Genomic DNA, 19600 nt, shown 5'->3' with positions numbered 1-19600 from the left:
CGTTATTTTCAAAGATCCAAACTACCCTATCGTGTCAAAAAAATTTCAACCCTTTTCCCTAACGCAGACAGCGAACAACGATCACCCACTTCCTCCACGATATGAGTCATCAAACCGCGGAATATTCCCTCCCGAATGAATGTCACCCTCGATAAGCGTCTCAACGCTTCCGACCGCTATGCGTGTGCACGCGTCTTGAAAACTCTTCCTCGGTAAACCTTGATTATATTTAACCCATCCACCCACCCTATCCTCGAGCCTTACCTTCCTAGCGGGGGAAGGGTCGGTGTTTTTCTTCTGAGTTTTCACGAAATCGATAGTAGTCTGTTGCTCGGTGGAACTCTCCGCCCCGTCTATCGACCATGATTCCGCTCCGCGAGTCGTTTCCGCTTCGATGACGTTCCCGTCTCGCGCAATCGGCGCACCGGTGACGCTGCTCGTCGTCGCGTTCGTCATCCCCTCCGTGTGATCCGTCGCCCCTGTCTTTCTACCGAAGACCGTGGTGCCCATTAACATGGTCTCCTCGTCCACCGTCTCCTCGTTCCTCTTGTCGTCCGAGGTGACGACCAGAGTGACCGACGAGACATCGGGGGCGGCGGTGATTATCTCCGGGGCGCCGATGTCCTTCAGTGATTCGTGGTACCATTCGCGGGGCTTCGTGGCCACGCCCCCCGTCAACTGGTTTACCGCCACGCTAGGCTGGAACGAGGTCCGCGTCAATTTCGTGGACCACTGGCTCTCGGCGCCGTAAATGTCGACAGTGGTTGGGCCGGTGTCCTCCGACGATGACGATGACGGGTTTGCCCTAGCAGCCTGGCTGTACTTCCTCGAGGCGCTGCTCGCCAACTGCGTTTGATCGTATTCCTCCCGCTGCGAGCCCTGCTCCGGGTAGTTGCCGAAGTTCAGGACGAACTCGGAGGGGTACTGGAACGAGAAACCCTGGGATCAGGAATTTTTCGATTCGGAACAATTACGGCGGGTGATTATATTATTATCAGGAACACCTCGAAGCTGTGCACGTGTTTGAAATTCGGTCGAAGATTACGTTAAAAGGATACTTTGTTTTTTTTTAAAATTGTACCGTATTCGTGAGAACGACCTGCAACTTGTTTCGAAGCTTTTGCAATTGGAAAAAGACGATATGCTGTATGAAAGATTTTATAGTAATTGTAAGATGTTGTTACGAATGTAACAATATAATTTTCTGAAGAACCAAAGTATCATTTTGAAGACAATTTCATTCTTGATCAAATTTCAGATATATAGCAACTTCAAAGTGTTTAGTATAATTTGACCACCCACTGTATGGTACCGTGTAGAGTGTTTGTACGTAGACAAGGGCAGCTGGGACTCAGGGATGCTAGATACCCTGCTACCACACAGCGATTGGCTGGAGCTCCTCTTATATCACCGAGTGGAGAAAGAGCCCCTTGGGTCTGGTTCCCTCTTTACCACTCTTGTTCCAGCCAATGGCGCGAAAGTTGAGTCAGAGCAATAGCAGGGAACCTGGCATCACTGCTGGGGACCTCCGAAAGGCACTGCCCCTTACCATCCGGTCTTGCACTTACTGTTAGTTCTTTAGATATTTTGTAAATAATCCTCAAAAGTTCAAAGGACACTTGACCGAGAGGGTATCAATTTTCGAATCGATGTAATTTGATGAGAAATAGTCGTAGGTTAACGTTCATGGGGTCATTTTAAAGATCGAACCCTCTGCTTTCGTGTCTTTGGATTGAATTTTCCTGAAAAATTCTCTTACATCGAGAACGATTGAAAAAGTGAGGACGATCTTCTAAAAAAAAAAATTGAAAAACTTCAAACCAGGCCTGATCGTTCGAAAAATTTTTCACGCATTTAACATTACTGGGATCTTATGGTCGAAGTCTGCTCTTTACAATGGTACCTTAAAAGTTGGTGTACGATTTTTTTTCACCGTGTTATTCCACTTTGAATGAAGAGCGTCCCGTCGGTATTGGAATACGGTTCGGTGTCGATAGGGCAACCATCCAGATACTCGTGAAATGTGTAATAACAACGTTGAAGCGTGGTGTGTTTCCAAATTAACTAAGTGCCAACAACAGAATAAGTAGGAGATATTTTAAATCACGAAAATTCTCCGATTTATTTACATAAAAGGCGTCGAGTTCACTACCCGACTACAGTTTATGGGGGCTGGGGAGGCGCCAAGGACATTTTAAGGTCATTAATTTTGTTGCAATTTTAATGATGCATTATTTACCTTCTAATAAATTAAGCTTGCGAAGACGAATACAATAACCTACGATTGGAGGTGATCCAAGGTCACTAAAGGGCACTCACGAGGAAATATATTGTTTCGAAGGATGGATGTAACGGTTCTGGAATTACCATCCTTATGTACCGAGCTTGAATCCAGGAGTTCGAAATTCGTGACCTACATGCTATGTTTGTTTCAAATATAACAAGCAAACTCGAAACTTTCGGTTCTATTCTAGTTGTCGACCAATATCGATCTTTTATCCAGGGACGTTTCAAATCACCCATTTACGAAAGGGATACAGGAGTTCTTACAAGGAGACATACCCAACTGTGACCCTAAGTTTTCAATGAAATTTTGCACATCGGTAGTGCTTCAAACACCGAAGCCAATGATGTACGGTTTTAATCGTAGATAGTTAACGGTTCAGGAGATATTCGACGTTAAAAATTTGCAGAACCTCTACACCTTTAGTGTCATCCTTTGTCCCAAATGAATTAGTACCTACTCGTTTCCATACCGTTTTCTCAAACAACAACTGTAACTATCGCTCGTGCATCCACCGGTACCGAAATTTTATTTCCATTCGACAAAAGAACCTAACCTCTTTTTTAAAAAGCGCTTACAAATATCTACTTACGCAACTACCTAAAACTAACAGTCGTACGTATCGGGTACTCTCGACTGCATTTCTACCTGTTCTCATACTGCTTAAAAATTCAAACCCCTCGCAGTATCTCTATCCATCGATCCGTAATTGTAAACACCCTTCGAATATAAAAAAAAAAGAAAAGAAAAAAGAAAAGAAAAGAAAAATAGATGCCAGGCTCCGTTGTAAAATTTACATATCACGAGTCGCAGCACGACCATTATCCTCTCCTCCACCTCCCCCGGTACTGGTCACGTTCCACGGTGCGACGAGTTCGCATGCCAGAACCGATAAAGCAAAACAGGAACCGCTCGAAGCGGAGCGCCGCCCAAAGGCAAGGTAGTACGTTCTCGTGGTGCGCGCGCTCGAATTTCTAATCACAAGTTGGGCCACGGCGTCCCATTAGCGCGCTCCGAGCGCGGCGTACTCCCCTGTAATCCGTGGCACACGAGGCTGTTATCGGACACTCACGTTCTCGCTGGAGGTTTCGTAGAACTGATGACCGGTTGGATTACGGGGTGGGGGGAACTGCGACGCGTCGAAGTTCTCGTCGTACAGTGTCGGTTGTTGCTCGGTGGTGGACGCCTGTGGCGCTATACGTGGATAATTCTCGTCCAGCGGTAACTCGTTGTGAGCCTCCAGTACCGACTCGGTCGTGCTGGTGGTGGACACACGTTTCTTTCCAGGTCGTCGAATTCGGGTCCTCGTTCGCGTTTGTTTCGGTTCGTCGGGTCGAGATTTCGGTCTCACCGTGTATATAGCGTCGTCCGGTAACACCGTGGCAACAAGTATTCTTTCGGTTGTGGTCGTGGCCTCGGTCAACGGAGTCGTCGGCGGTGGTAGAGTCGTGGGTTTCCCCTGTAAGCGTCGTATGGGCGTTGGTTGGTACTTCTGACGGATTTTCAGCAGCTGCGTCTGCGGAGGACTCGATTCAGCGGTCTCGTCGTTGGGTAGCAAGGATTGCTGCGGCACCTGTCGAAGGATGGTTTTTTGTGACACGATTTGCGTATAATACGAAGTGGCACGAGACGGAGGCGAAAGAATTTAGGTATAGATAAAAGGTATAGATTCATAACCTTAAACGTGACACGTAACCTTAAATTCTTCGAGCACTCTTTTTGGATCAATCTGTATATAACGAATATACGAGTTTTGCGAAGGTCGAGGTGCGGATGAATTGTTGGTAGTGAACTTAACCTCGAATATATTATTATCGAACTTCATGGATTATTCTGAATACAATGTGTTTGCAAAACAGCGAGGTGTGGCTGAAGTTGGTAAGACAACTAAAGTGTCAGTAATGAACCTAACCTTGAATATATTATTATCGAACTTCTTGGATCACCCTGTAGAACAATGTGTTTGCAAAACAGCGAGGTGTGGCTGAAGTTGGTAAGACAATCAAAGTGTCAGTAGTGAACCTAACCTTGAATATATTATTATCGAACTCATTGCATCACATTGTATCTATAACGAACGTGTACATATGTATGTAAAAGGCAGAGTACAACTGAAGCAGTGTAAGTAAACCTAATTAGTAACTCCGTGTACGATCATCTAAGTATTCTTGTCTCTAAAAGACCAGGTGCGGCTGAAGTTATTAAATCTAACCTCGAATATATATTTTTATCGATCTCCTTCTTTCGATTACCCTTGCGTAATAAACAGAGGAATCCGTAAGGTGTCGTTTGGTCTAAATATATTCGTAAACTACAATGATAAACGACACACCGAGATGTCTACATCGTGTTGAAAATATGAAGGAACATCGTTCGGACAACGACCGTAACCGTACAAGTGTCCCACGACATTTTCCACGAAAAGACCCTTACCATTTGTCACCTCGCACAAGACAACCTTTCTCCTCGAAGAAAAATTGATCTGTTGTGAGCGAATCATCTGCACATTGAACTCCAGAAATGTTCGCAATTTATTTTACGTCCGTTCGAGTTTCACCATGATACTCCGCGAAAGGAAGCACTATACAAAGTCACTCACCTCTGAGAGCTGGGGCCGGTAGGTAACAGGTGCCGGGTACCTGTTGTCCACCGGATGCACCGGACGGAAGTTCGGCGGCCTTATAAATCCGTAATCGATGTCCTCCTCCACCGGTGCAGCGGTTGTGGTGGTCGTAGATGGCGCTGATGTCGTGGTGGCGACCTGTTTATGTTGCTGCACCGCGTGGATCTTGATGTACTCGTTGCCATCCGTTTGTACCTGGGATCCGTGGCTCTGGGAACGCGTTCTGGGTCTGCTTCGTTGTCTGGTGTGCGAGGTCCTCGTGGAATCCTGATTGACGACATTGAAACGAACGTATTCGTCCTGCGAGCCTCTGTTCCGTGTCTGAACGGAGGGTTCGTGGTGCACACGGGTACTGACCCGTCCCCTAAGTCGTTGACGTATTACCACCGGTGTGGTACTCGTTGTGGTGGTCTCAGTCGTCATCTGGAATCGAAAGTTGGAATCTTTATTACGAGGGACATTGAATTGCCCAAGTGCGAGCAGAAAGATACAAAAAAGAATTTAGTATCTATTGCACTCATTCGTATTCTTACTCTGGTGACGCTGTCATCGGACATCCATGCTCGCAAGATGTCACTCTGTTCCTACATACACATTCTTTGATCAACCGTCAACATTCGTTTTCTAACAGTTCACTTACATCGGACAGAGGAATCTCCGTGGAAGAAACAGGCAGTTCGTAGTCCTCCTGCTTATTTTCCGGTAGGGGCACGAATATCGGCGGGTTGTTGGGATCTACCACGCTGCTCTGAATCTTCTCGCTCTCCAAACGATGAAGATTATCCTGGCCGGTGAGACTGTACTCCGGTTGGGTTTGCGCTACGTTCACCTCGTAAATGGAGGAGTAACGTTGCTCATCGGATATCCTAGTTCGTGGATCCGGAGTGGTAGCCAAATCGAAGTCGCTGTTCTCGGCCTTACCGTCCAGTTGATAATCTTTCGGTCTCTGGAGGATACCCTGCTCCAGTGGCTCCCCGTTCTGAGCCTGATAATTAAACCCATTCACCGGTGTTTTCTCCAGCCCGGTGTGCTCCAAGGTGGCCTGATCGTAGCCCCCGCGGTATTGCGATTGCTCCGGAAGATTCTGGGGATAGTTCTGATGCCTCGAGTAATCCTCAGAGACCAACGGAGACCCGTGATTCACCATCACGTCGCGAAGCGACGATGGATAGTTCTCGGTGGTGCTGACTACAGTGGTGGAGGGATAGTTCTCAGGGGAGTAGTCATTCAAGCTCGAGGATGGATCCAGCTGACGTAGACTCGTGTCCGGACCGCTCGGTTGAAGGTATGCGTTCCCCGTGGGCGGAGAACCGGTATCGCCGTGGGAAATGTTCTCGTATGCCTGCTGTGTCTGAGGATCTTGGTTTTGTCCGAGGATCTGCTGTGTACAGTAAGACGGTATAGTGGCGTGTTTCGAAATCGATTTTCAAGCAGCTGGCAATTGAAAGTTTAATGAAACGGAGCCGAGGGATGCTCTCCGAGTAAAAGTTCGGCGAGACAGTAACACTCTGAACAATTTGATGAAATGGAATTACCGGAAGGTGTGAACAATTTGAAGGAATTCTAACCAGAGAGGGTACACTGTTAAGATATAGGGTGTATCAAAGTGGAATCTATTTCTGAGATAAATTGGGACATACAAAAACGACGAGAAGAGGTCGTTCTGGGTCCTATCTAACCTTGGTCCCGAGATACAGTTATAGCCATTTTTTAACTCGACTTTAGTTTTCGATCCACCGTTTAAATTGGTCTGGGTTATGTCCCACTTCGATACACTTTTGTACGTTGACAGACGTTTGTAAATACCGGATGTACCTCAGCCTGTTGAAGGGCCTTATCCCGATTCCTGTACTTTTGCGTTCTGCTGGACGGTCTTCTGTGTTCTACGCTGTATTTCAATGTCGTCTCTGGGATCTTGGATTTACTCGACTCATATGCCGTCTCGCGATACTCTTCAGTAGTTGTCGTGAACCTGGACCTAGATCTGTTGTACGGTCTTCGATTTCTGTCGGTGTTCGTCTTTGTAGACGAGGCCTGTGTCGTTGTCCTTGATCTCGTGGAGGAGACTCTGTTCCTAAGATCAACAGAATACCATGTTAGCCTTACCATGATTAAAGTCGATTCCTTAGTTCACATCAATGACTCAGATTGAACCTGGACTATTCGAGTATTCTTATTACGTTCATTGTTTCTGCATAAAAGACGTACCTTTGACGCCCACGTGACCTATATGTAGTTGTAGGAGTACGTTGGGTGGTCGTGGTGGTAGTGGTCGTGCTGGGTGCTATGGTGGTAGCCACCGTGCTAACTTGCAATTTAGCCTCGTTTTTGTCCAGCAGGGAGTTCACCAAGCCAGGTAAATGTGGCGAGATTGCCGGTAACTCTGCAGGCAGACTGTACTGCGTTGGTCCAACAGGAGTCCTCACGACATCGTTCAGATCACCCGCGGATATCTCGCTCTCGAAATTATTACTCAAACCACTCGTGGACTGTGAACCGTCTTGGCTATACTGTCCCCCAGGATTATATCTCTGAGCCTCTCTCTGCTGAGCCAGCTCCTGGTTTATCAGCGCTAGCTGGGCGGCCAGATCCTGACCCTTGGTGGAAGGATCTTGAGGGCCAACCGACTCATCTTTGAAGCTCGGTGTAGTGGAGTATGAAATCTCCTCTATTTGACTCACCGAAGCCTCTACTTTGGGATTTTGAATAGGATTCTCAGTGGTTCTCACGTTTTCATCGTAATACTTGTGCTTCCTCGTGGTAGGTCTCTGATCCTCGTAGTAGCCGGTGCTGATCACAGAGGCTGGCTTGTTGTCACCGTAAAACTGCCTAAACCTGAACCTGGAACCGGAGTATCCAGACGATGGGGTTGCTGAATATGTTTGCTCGTACTTAGGGGTGCTAGACACTTCCGGGGAGTACCCTACGGTGGTCTGGGGCTCGTACAAAGCAGTCGTGGAGTCTAGAGCGCCGTCCAATCCATCGAGGTAAGAGTTGGGTTCGATCAATGGAGTGGGACTAGGATTCTGATCATCACCGTCCTTGGGATCAGTGTTGTCCAAGGTGTTCACGACCACCGACCCGATGTGTGGTGACGGGAAGGGGATCTTGGAGTATCCTGGTGGAGGATCGAAGCTGAGGGGTGCGACAAAAAAGGGTAGTTTGTCCACCTTCCTCTCCACTCGGTTGTGATCGATGGACGACAGATAAGGCAGATCGAACTTGGCATAACCGTTCGGTGGGTCTAGACTAGTAGGACCTACGAAGACCTGTGGCGTATCTGGACCAACCGTGTCTAGGACAGCGATCGTCTTGGCGTCCTTCAGTATCTTTAAAACATCTGACACTCTAGCGGATGTCGCCTTTGAATGAGAGTTCCCCATGTAAACCGACAGAGGTGGCTGGTTAGGTGATGGAGTGGTCGTCGGTTCACGATGATAGCCCTGTTGTTCCAGGTACTGGTTCCGCGTACGATGCCTAGTTCGAACTTTGCTCCTAACCGGTTTCGCCGGCTCAGCGAGATGTTGACGATGGAACTCCTGCTGGTCCCTGATTAGTGGTAAAGCCTGCGCCTGGACATCAGAGTGTTCGCTCAAGGAACTGGTGACTCTCGCCTCTTCCTCGCGTTGCTTCTCCAGGATCCTCTGTTGCTTCAACGTTTCTTGAATCTCCAGCTCCTTCTGCCTCTCTAGGGCTGCCAGCCTCTCGGCTTCTCTTTGCCTGGCAGCTTCCTCTGCTCTTCGTTTCTCCTCCTTCGCTCGAATCTCGGCCAATCGTCTTCGTTCCAGCTCCTCCAATCGTTGCTTCTCCCTGGCTTCGCGAATCCTTTCCAGCTCTCTTTGTTTCGCCATCTCCTCCAGCCTCTCCAGCTCCTTCTTCTTCTTCTCCGCTTCTCGTTGCCTCTGTAGCTCTTGCTCCCTCTGAAGGGCCTCCTGTTGTAGCCGTGCCTTCCTTTCAAGCACTCTCTGTTCCTCGTTTAACCTGGCGATCTCCTTCAGCCGTTCTTCCTTCAGGAACTGTGTCTTCTCCTCGCGTTCCATCTGTATCTGTTGCAACAGTTGTCGAGTGAACGTGTCCTGCTCGTGTGGAATCGTAGGCTGTTGCTCGACACCTTGGTTCTCATGGTGCTGGTGGTGTTGTTGTTGCACCTGTTGCTGCTGCTGCTGCTGCTGCTGTTGCTGTTGCTGCTGCTGCTGCTGTTGCGGTGGTTGCTGCCGATGCGGATGCTGCTTTCTTCCGCGTCCTCTTTTCGGTTGACCTCGTTGCGTCAGAGTTTCCGCCGGCACGTATACCAGCTGCACCTAAAAGGAAGGTAAGTTGTTTTCACGACGCTGGAAGTGACATTTGACCCAGGATCGATACATTGGTCAAGAATGACCAATTAGGTAAGAGGTCAAATCTTAGCTTGATCTTTGTTAAAAGAGGATTGTAGCGAGTCACATAATTTATCTTCGTCCAATGACGATTAACTATTCGGACTAAGATGAGACGATCAAGAAGAAAGAATTTTTTAGAGAGAGAGGTACGTCCCCTTATTTTAGCTTCTTATTGGGTGCAATTAGAGCATCTAGGGGCGATAGAACATTCTCCATTCTCGAGAATGCACTCGATAGATGAGAATAAAAATTCCAGAGGCAAATTGGCGGTGTTCAACAATCGAGTGCACCTACCTCTTCCTCTTCATCTTGCCCAGTCTCTGCCTGCGGCACATAGAAGGCCTGATTCGCTTCTTTCAAGTGCTTCGCCCCTTGACGTTGATTTTCTTGAATCTGCTCTATCTGCTCGATCTGTCCAACGTCTTGAACAACACTCTGTCCCTGTTGCAACAAGTGACCGGTCTTGTAGTCACGACCAGGAAGGTTTCCATACTCCTGGGGGACATTGGCGTCCTGTTTGGGCGGCGGATGAGCCCGTGGTCTCTGATGGAGGAAGTTCTGCGCTGGAAATACCGGCGGTAACGCATCGGTGGCAGGAAGTGGCGGAACGAGATCTTCTGGAGCCAATTCGGGCCCTGTCTGCGAGTGACCTAATCCACTTTGATGCTGACGTTTATCCTCCTCTGGATTGCTGAAGCCACTCGGCAGAAATGCTTGAGACTGAGAAAAGAAAAGGTGAGGTTGAGAGGTCAACATCATCGTTTAAATCAATACGGAAGCTCAAGTTGACACTTGCGTTCGAGAGTGTTTACGATAATCTACAAATCGGATCTTTAGTGAACTTGTGCAAGTATTTTAACATTGTAAACCGTAGTGCACTCGTTAAATCCACTTATTGTTTTTTTTGTAAAAATTATCTTCATCGAATTGCCCCTTATGCGTGACTTCGTATTAACCGATGTGATGTGTCGTAGTGTATTGCATGTGAGAGATTCGTTCTTAGGGTTGTAAACCTAGGATCTATCAACAATTCACCAAGAAAGACATTGAACATACCTGAAGAAGCTGCTGCTGAGTCCTCAGCTGTTGCTGCAGAAGCAACAGTTTCTGTATACTCTCTTGCGTCTTCTGCAGTTGCAGAAGCTGTTCCTGATACTGTTGCTGAAGAGTGGGTGGCAAAGACAGCTGAGGAATTTGGGGCAATTGGGCAGTGCCGCTCGCCAGAAGCCCACCAGCTGCCGGATTGTTCTGTTCAACTTGCGTTTGCGCGGCCCTTGGATCCGGTAATGGTATCCATTCGCTGTTTGAAACCTGTCGTGACCATCGTTCGGCCTGAACAGTGCCGAATTCGACCGACAGGATCAAGCAGATTGGTATTGTCAATGCCAGACACCTCCGCACGATCTGGAATGGGAACAGGAACTCTGAGGTGCGAGTAGTTTAGAAATTGGATTTTCACTTGGAATACGAGACCAGGAAACGGGGATTCGAATTGGACCGGACAAGTCGGGACACTTGATAACTCTGGACTCGTAAGACCTGACACGGATGAACCTGCATTCACGATACGAATGGACTTCGAATTCTAGAAACTTGATACAGGCAACCACAGATTCGTGCGACTTGATACGATTTACCACCTCCCACCTTCCTTCTTAATCAAAGCACTTGGTACAGACTACATCCGGATACGTGACACCTGATACATTGGCATTACTATTGGGTTTCACGACTTTTGGATCGCTTCTGTAGTGTCCATTAAACTCCGACTTGTCGCCGTTGGGTTTCACAGTTTCACGAGCGCCTCTACGGTGTCCGATAGACGCCAATGCCTCTCAATTGGTTCTCACCATTTGGGATTGCCCCTACAGTATTCAACGGACTCAAAATCTTTGAGTATTCAACGGACTCTAACCCCTATTGGGTTACACAATTTTAGAATCGCTTCTGCAGTATTCGATGGACCTGATTCACAATTTGATGCCATCTGTATTGCGTCCACTCGATATCATCCCTATCTCGATATCACCTCTATAGCACCCGATAGACTTAAAGTTACTTCTCTCGAGTTCCACAAGTTTGAAACCACTACCACATCATCCTACAGACTTAGACTCGCCTCTGTAGCGTTCCACGATTTCAGAGTCGCCCCCATCCGAATCGATGAACTACCCCAACCAAGTCTCTCATCGTCTACACCATCCAATAGACTCTGACGCGTCCCTATCGGGTTCCATAAGTCCTGTCTAGTCCCCATCGACTCCAACCGACCTGGAATCGTGGCCGTTCTGTCTCAGAAGTTCTACGTCGATATCCACTGGGTATCCACGAGTCCAATAAGTCAGTATAGTCAGCGTAGTCAGTGTAGTCAGCGTAGTCAGTGTGATTTCTTAATGTTTCGTTCCTACTACTACCTCATTCAATACTACAACTTTATTCACCCTTATTTCATAACCATTGGTACTAACTAATAAATAAATTCCTACAATAATTCCATCAAACGTGCAATCATTGTCGCCACGATCTCACGAATATCTCATCGCTGACGCAAACGTTGCGTTAACGCGGCACGAATCGAATCAATTCCCGTTTAATGCGAATTCGCGCGATTTTCCCATTGCCCCGTGGATATAATTCGCATCTTGTGTTTGTCTTCGCCTTGGATTGCTATCCGATAATAACGAACTTAAGATTGAAAGCCGTATTTGGAACGATCGGGGCGGTTGATTTCACGCTCGGGTGGGTTCCAAGCGGAGAAAAAAGTTAACCGCGATCACGAAATGCCCAAGAAATCGAAATATTCGCGGAGAGTGCTTATCCACGATTCAATTGGCGCGCCTATTAGCGAGATTCGCGGTCTCACCGCGGGACGAAAACCGCGGACAAGAAAAACTAGAAAACACCGCGACTTTATTTATATAAACGTCGGCTTTCGTAATTTTCCGCCCGAAGATCCGAAGGAATTTTCTAATTGAAAGAGCGAGAGTCGAGAAACTGTTAATTGCGAATTAATCCTCCACCCCCTCCTCCTACCCCTCCCCATCCGAGCGAAAAGTTAATCGGATGGAAAGATTGACAAATATGTCTCCTCTTCGAGAGATTCTCTTTCGGTGGAATTTTTACGAATATAATTTATAATTTTATTCGATTTCGATATATAAAATTAACATCGAAGATTAAATAAATTATACAGACGTCCAGGTCTCGTTTCTAAGACACCGTTGGATTTCATCGAACAGTTTCTTAATTGGAAACGTACGCGATCGCAAATTGTTTTTTGCCACGGAATTATACCACCGTTAATCCTCCAATTAAACTCGAGGAACTTGTAACCGGTTGACGGTTGACTCGATGTGTTCGAAACACGGACTCTCGATCGAACAATCGGCACTCGGTCGACGGGGAATTCTCGTTACGTTTCGTGCATCGAATCGTCAACTGTTGTGCAATTACGAACGTACATTTTCGAAGTTTCTAGCCGTTGACCGCGTGTAGGTGGCTATAACGCATTCGCAGGTCGAGGGGAGAGAACGAGTGAATGTAGTCGTCCTTCTGCGAACACGAAAACGAATGCGAGTAGTGCAGGACACTCGTCGTGCGTCATACGCATTTATTTATGATCACGGTCTGTTCCCCGTCGTGCAAAACCTATTGTGGGAACAATTATTTCTCTCCAAGTACAATTAAATTCCAAATGTCGGCTTGCCCCGATTCACTTCGGGCAATGTGCCACGTCTGTACACCAATCCAGAAGAAAAATTGTGTAATTTTAGATAAAAAAAAAAAAATAACAAACAGATAAAAAGAATTTTTTCTTTTTGGATAAAATTTATGGATAAAAGACGAAAACCATTTCGCTTCGAGAAGTATATATTTTCTACTACTTTCACCCCTCGTTTCACCGAAATGTATTTAGACAGTTTTAAGGAGTGTTTCGAATAATTTGTAATTAACAATGGTTGGAATGAGGTCGTGTTTGGACTCGTTCTCGCCGTGAAAATTTCATGGATCCATTGATAATATTTTTGCGGAGTTATATTCAAAAATAAGAAGATTTACGTTTTATCAAACGAAGGTTGTTTCAGCTGCTGGGCGATAGATGGCGCCTCGAGCGCTGCTACTTTATTTCGTGCCTAGTTTCAATTAAACGGGGAATACCGTATTCTGTGAAAACGACCGTTCTAAAAGCAACTTGTTACAATTATTAATTTTTAAATCTAATAAATATTATCTAGAAAGCCATTGTCCTAATCCATTTCCTAAATAATATTCCAATTACTAGGTGCTTGACTCATCGATGTCGAATTTGTCGAGCTGAACGTAACGTTTCCATAAACTTGCCAATCTCGTGTCACGCGTTCGAAGTGAGAAGAATTAATCGGCCCTGTAAACGCGAGTGATTCGTGTCTCGAAACAATTTCAGAAACGACCGGATGGATTCGCTAGCGCGGTAATGAAAGAATTATCATCATCATTACTGGTATTGCGTGACGTTCGTGTAAGTGCCACGGAATATCTGGAGTGCAACCAAAGCTAACGAACTGCGAACCACCTGAAACCGGGGTACCGGTGATTTCTAATAAATACCAGGACTATACGAACATGCTCGGCGGGTCTTTCACTCGAGTCTTCGAAATCGACTTCGATCGCTAGTGAAAGAAACTCGTCGAACGTTTACGTCATTTTTTCTTAATTTCATCAACCATTCGTGAATCTATTTTTAATTAAATTTAATTCGAGTGTTAGGTTACATCCGAACTAGATTTAGAAAAATTGAAATCAAGATTTAGGTTAGGTCTGGTCTACTCGGCAAAAATTGAAGCAAATATTTAGGTTATGTCTAAGTTACGTAAAAAAAACTTAAAGCAAAGTTTAGGTTAGTTCTCGACTGGCCGGAGAAAATTGAAACCAAGATTTAGGTTAGGTCTGGGATACCCGGGAAAAATTGAAACAAATATTTAGGTTATGTCCAAGTTATGTAAAAAAAACTTAAAACAAAGTTTAGGTTAGTTCTCGACCGGGCGGAGAAAATTGAAACCAAGATTTAGGTTAGGTTCGGTCCAATTGTGGAAAATTTGAAACAATATTTACGTTGAGTTAGGTTAGGTCGGTCTAAATTTCAATTAAAATTACATCTCCGTCTAACCTTGTCCTAAGTCAAAATCTCGATTGAAATTTTTTAACAGCCCGAAAGATCTCTTTTCGTTCAAATTTAGTTAAATTCTCCTATTTTATGAATTCTAAGACTCAATTGATTCACTCTAATTAACGCGCGACTTTTAGAACGACCTTCGTATAGTTTTAATTAAGATCATAAATTATATTAAGCTGTTAGAATTATTTCCGGCGTTTCATTTAATTATGGTTCTACAAATTGTCTGTTTATTAGTTTTTGCAATTGAAAGACGATGTGTACGTTCAAACGGTTTTTGCGCTCGTTACATTTAACATGGAAAACGATATTTGTTTTACTTAATCGGCGTCTCGACCGATACGCTCCTACGGATAAATCTCCGATTCGCATAATTCAGAATATTACTCTACCATAAAGAAAACAAACTGCGTTTCTTGTTCAAGCAATACATTAATACTCAATTATCGCGATTACACGTGTTTTTATATTAATTATCGTCTCACCAGAATAGAACAAAAATTCAATTATCCACCGAAGGGAAATTGCGGATAATTAACCAAGAGGTTTATACCGTGGATAAAAACCGCTATCGTGATCAACGTTATTTTATTCGATCACGAAGTTAAACAGCACTTAACGGTTCGAATAACGAAGCAACATTTAACTATTCGACAGTACACACTCTACCCTGTAATCAGCTACGAAATTGCGTTATTGTTACCCAAAGGAAAGCGATAAACTGCTTGGTCAAATAACCTCTTTCGAAATTGCAGCTCAGTGAAGTATAATTCGATTGTAGAAATACAGACCACCGTCTCACTTCGCGGTAATAAACTTCAATTGAATTTTCACCAATCGAGAACCTACCAACAATAGCTATTTTACGTTATCATCATTATAAATCGGGCTCTCCAATTTCCAAAAGAATCTTTCACAATCGAAACCCTCTAAATGCATACACTCCACCGCTCGGGTGCATCGTGCAACGTCGTCTCAGCTGCAACGTCACCTAGAAGTACTGGACAGTGTTCACTGTCGCTGCTACGTTTTTCTCTCACAATTATAAACTTTCGTTTCAGATTTCAGGTTAAATACAGTATTCGTACGTTTAATTACACCGAGGGCCGGTGTAATCCAACGGTGGAAATATTTAACACGATTGTTCACGCTGCATACGTTCATCCCGAGACAACGTCTCCGCGTTCGCTGACGAGCACCATCTCTGACTGCAACAATCTGTCAGGCTCGTGCTACTTTATTAAGTAATTAAAATTGTATCTACGTCGGGGATCAAGATCAACACGTTGATCAACGCGGACCTCGATCTGGTCAGTTATTATATCCAATGAATCACCGACTTTCCTCAAGGGAGAATCTTGGCTGGCTCGCGTACGAAACGATGCCGTACTACTGACATCATTCCGATTACGAGGAGCGGCCGTGCACGCGATTTTCATTGCGGAAGATCGCGTGCACGGCCGGACACGGGCCACGATTTTTCTGCTTTCTTCGTTATTCCAGGTGCTTTAGAAACGGGACCACCGACTGTGAAATTACCGTGATCCGTGTATCCCGACGGCGAGTCGGGTTCTGTCTTCGGTTCACGATCGGCGTCCGGTTGCGTCACGGCGCGCGTTCCGCGACGCTCGAGCGAGTCGGAATGCGCCCCACGACTCACGGAGAACGGGGGAAAATTTTTTACCGAAGGAAATTAATTTTCAAGCAGGGGGCTCGGATCTTATAAATTGGTTCGCGTGGTCGACAACCGGCCAGGAAACATTCTCCACGCGATGAAACCGATTTTTAAATTTCACTTTGAATCTTGTAAGTTACGTGACCCACAATGGGCCAGGAAGAATTCTTACGGAAGGAAATTAATTTTTAATTTGCACTTTGAATTGTATAAATTGATCCACATGACCCACAATGGGCCAGGAATAATTCTTATGGAAGGAAATTAATTTTTAAATTACACTTTGAATTTTACAAATTGGTCCATTTGACCCACAGTGGGCCTAGAAAATTTATTTACGGAAGGAAATTAATTTTTAAATTACACTTTAAATTGTACAAATTGGCCCATGTGACCCACAGTGGACATGGAAAATTTATTTACGGAAAGAAATTAATTTTTAATTTGCACTTTGAATTGTACAAATTGATCCACGAGATCCACAGTGGGTCAGGAAAAATTCTTACCCACTGAAAATAATTTTTAAATCGATAAAGTTCCGTCGAAAATCATTCAGCTCTTCAGATGGAATCGTGTCAGATACAAATATGTACATTCAGAGAAGACTTTCTTTTTATCGGTCGTAAAACGTGTTTCTCCTAATAAAAAAATCTATCTTAAATTGCGATATTTCTCTTACTCGTGATTTCTACACGACTCCGTTTCGCTTTACGCCAATTTGTTGCCGTGAGTTCGATCAACTTTTTCCCGGTGACGGGAAGAAGGTTTTCGGTTTTCCTGAAATATGAAACCCCTTTGGGGAAAGTGTGTTTTCGTAAGATTGAAGAGTAGCGGGATCCAACGAGCGCTTGTAAATGAAGAAGCTTTGTCGTGTTACCGCAAAACGGAACGGGAAAAATGCTACGACGGGAATTTAACGCTGCGAGCGACGAGTTTCAGGAAAAGAAATCGTTATGAAGGGAATTCTGGTGGAAGAAATGGAAACAGAGGATAATGGATACGGAGCGGAGTCGACCGTAACGCGAATAGCAACGCGAGTACGCGAAGTGGGGTGTTAATGTAACGGTGTAAAATATAATTAAAATAATGTACGCAACGAGGGATGCAATACATGGATATTAGCTTTCATTATTTATATAACGTGTACTTGATCCACATTCGCGGACCACGAATTTATTAACGGGAAATTTGAATATTGAAATGTGCAGGGAATTTTTTTTGACGTAAATTATTGTAAACGACCTGTCTGAAAAATAGAAATTTATCGCGTAGTAACGTCGCGTGTCGGTAAATTATTCGATACACTGTAAATAACGTACTGTGTACCACGAAATTAGAACTATCGTTTCTCTGCATGTACCGTCTATATCCGTTCCGTTAAATTACTTCATCAAACATACCGCAAATAACGTACTGCTACGTTTGGTTAAATTACACGTGCAAGCGCGATCCCCTTCCCCGCGTAATTACAGTCGCGCGCGCGCACTCGATTGTCGGATCAATCGCTGTCGCGTTCTCAAAAGTCCGTTCCGCCGTGACCGATGTCCACCGCAAGAGAAAATGAGCGTCGCGCGCGCAACGGGACCTGGTAGGACTAACAGCTTTTGAAAATCGCGTCCCGTCGCTTCCACGAACCGTCTCGAAACGGGGTCGACCGGTCGCGGTCCGCGAGAAAAACGCGGCTGGCGGCCGCGCGCGTCGATTCCCATCGCGCGTCGCGGTATTAATTTCTAACGAGTTTCCAATGAGCTTCACGATCTACATAACTCGCGCCGCCTACTTCTCCCGTGGACGAAGGCGCCCAACAACGCGCTTTCGAACCGAAAGGGAGCCCGCGCGGTCGAATTTCTTTCCAACGGGACAGGACGACCGATTCTCCCTTTCACTATCGACGGAAAAACCAGTACACGCGCCGTTCGCAATTCCCAGAGCGACGAGCCGCCGTGCGAGCGAACGAGCGATCTTTCTTCCCAGTGCCGGGCGTTCGGGCGTTCCCTCGTACGGACCCGATTCTCTCCGAATGCACGGTGGGCGGAACCGGGGTGGGGGTAGCGTAACTTTCTCCCGACGGGCGCGTGCAGCCTGCACGGTGGATTCTCTCGCGCTCGTTACGGCTACTCGTACGCAAACATCGCGCCCAATTTCGTTGTTCGAGCGCGCGAATTATCGAGTCGCTCTGCTCGCGAGCGGATCGCGGACGCGAACGGAGGAGAGCGGTCCGAAAGGAGGTCGGGGCACCTTTCTCTCCTTGAGAGAAGAAGCTGCTTCTGCGAAGGCGCGGTCGTCGAATTGATCTCTCGACACGGTTCGAGCGGCGGATAGTTTATCCCGCGGCCTCGCGACGATTCTTCGAACTAGACCAGGGGAGACGGACCTGTTGGAACCGGTGTCACGCGCTTAAGGCGAACATCTATGAACGTGGTCGACATTGTTCGGGAGAAATGGAACGGAGTTCTCTTTTTAGGTGATCGATCCTTTCGACACTAGCTTCGAAACCGGGACTGGACTCGTTTACGACAATTTGTCGACTTTTTATTCGCGTAATGCATTATTAATGGATTGGCGCGATTCTCCGGACGAAACGTGGGCGTAAATAACGCGAATACGATCGTGTTTGGGCTCGTTCTCATTGGGAAGATCTCACCGAATTATTGTTCGTATCGCCGCGAAGATGTAAAAAAGAATGTAGGAATTTTATTTTTCGTTAGTGGCGCTCGAAATCGGGAATTATTGCACACTATGAGCATGAATATATCACGACAAGAAATAATTAGATTTTCGTAACTATAAATATTTTATCGGCTTTTGTAAATACTAAGCCTCGACGTCCTTCGGATATAGCTATGTTTAGTAGTTTCAAAGAAAATCTTGTGTTAAGTGTACTGGCGATGCTTGTGCATTGGATGGACTCCTTAGACAAAGTTGTTCCGACCTACATCTGGGTCAGCGAATAGCGAACGCGTTCAAACATTATCTACTGTACCACAGTGAGTTGCGTATCTTCAATTAAAGATAAATCGTATTTGTAACAAAATTGTAGCTTTCTTTGTAGAAATTTCTACAAACTTCAAGTGATTCGAAATTTAAAAGAAAAAGTTCTATTAAGAACAAAAATCGTATCGTGATTTTCATAATTCACAGTAATATGAGTTTCGAACAATCTTTGACGCGAAAGCTCTACAAAATTCGAGAAACGACCGATTGCAATTAGACTTTTCGAGAAAGTTCATTTCGTGCTGAAAATTACAAGTTCGAACTCCCGTAGAATCTCGCTCCTCGTTTCTCGTTAGCAAGCGCTGGATCGTAAATCCATTGAGCTGTGCATAATTGCATGAAATTTTCATGTTTAAGGTCGTCCAACGATCGTGTTTTCTAGGTCGTCGTATTCCTCTGACCATATTGATAATTAGTTAAACTTCGTTGTATGTTAAGAAGAAACATAATCAAAGCTTGTAGTTGTAGACATTGCGAGTAATCAAGTGTAGAAGAC

At 45.5% G+C, this 19600-nt stretch overlaps 2 protein-coding genes across 2 annotated transcripts in view; one reads left to right on the top strand and one right to left on the bottom strand.

Annotated features, from left to right (window-relative positions):
- LOC143147833 (uncharacterized) overlaps positions 1-19600 on the top strand; it is a 74236-nt gene that overhangs the window by 19875 nt on the left and 34761 nt on the right. The gene's annotated exons all lie outside the window — the stretch shown is intronic.
- LOC143148492 (uncharacterized) overlaps positions 1-19600 on the bottom strand; it is a 35265-nt gene that overhangs the window by 2668 nt on the left and 12997 nt on the right. The window contains exons 2-9 of the mRNA XM_076314879.1: positions 10340-10687; positions 9578-10003; positions 7116-9208; positions 6723-6981; positions 5548-6285; positions 4884-5330; positions 3357-3857; positions 265-924 (exon numbers count right to left, since the gene is read on the bottom strand). Coding sequence (XP_076170994.1) covers positions 265-924; positions 3357-3857; positions 4884-5330; positions 5548-6285; positions 6723-6981; positions 7116-9208; positions 9578-10003; positions 10340-10687 — 5472 coding nt within the window. The remainder of the gene's footprint in view (positions 1-264; positions 925-3356; positions 3858-4883; positions 5331-5547; positions 6286-6722; positions 6982-7115; positions 9209-9577; positions 10004-10339; positions 10688-19600) is intronic.

This window comes from Ptiloglossa arizonensis, chromosome 6, assembly GCF_051014685.1.
Source record: "Ptiloglossa arizonensis isolate GNS036 chromosome 6, iyPtiAriz1_principal, whole genome shotgun sequence".
In the NCBI taxonomy this organism is placed as follows: Eukaryota; Metazoa; Arthropoda; class Insecta; order Hymenoptera; family Colletidae; genus Ptiloglossa; species Ptiloglossa arizonensis.
This window is presented reverse-complemented; position numbering and strand designations above follow the sequence as displayed.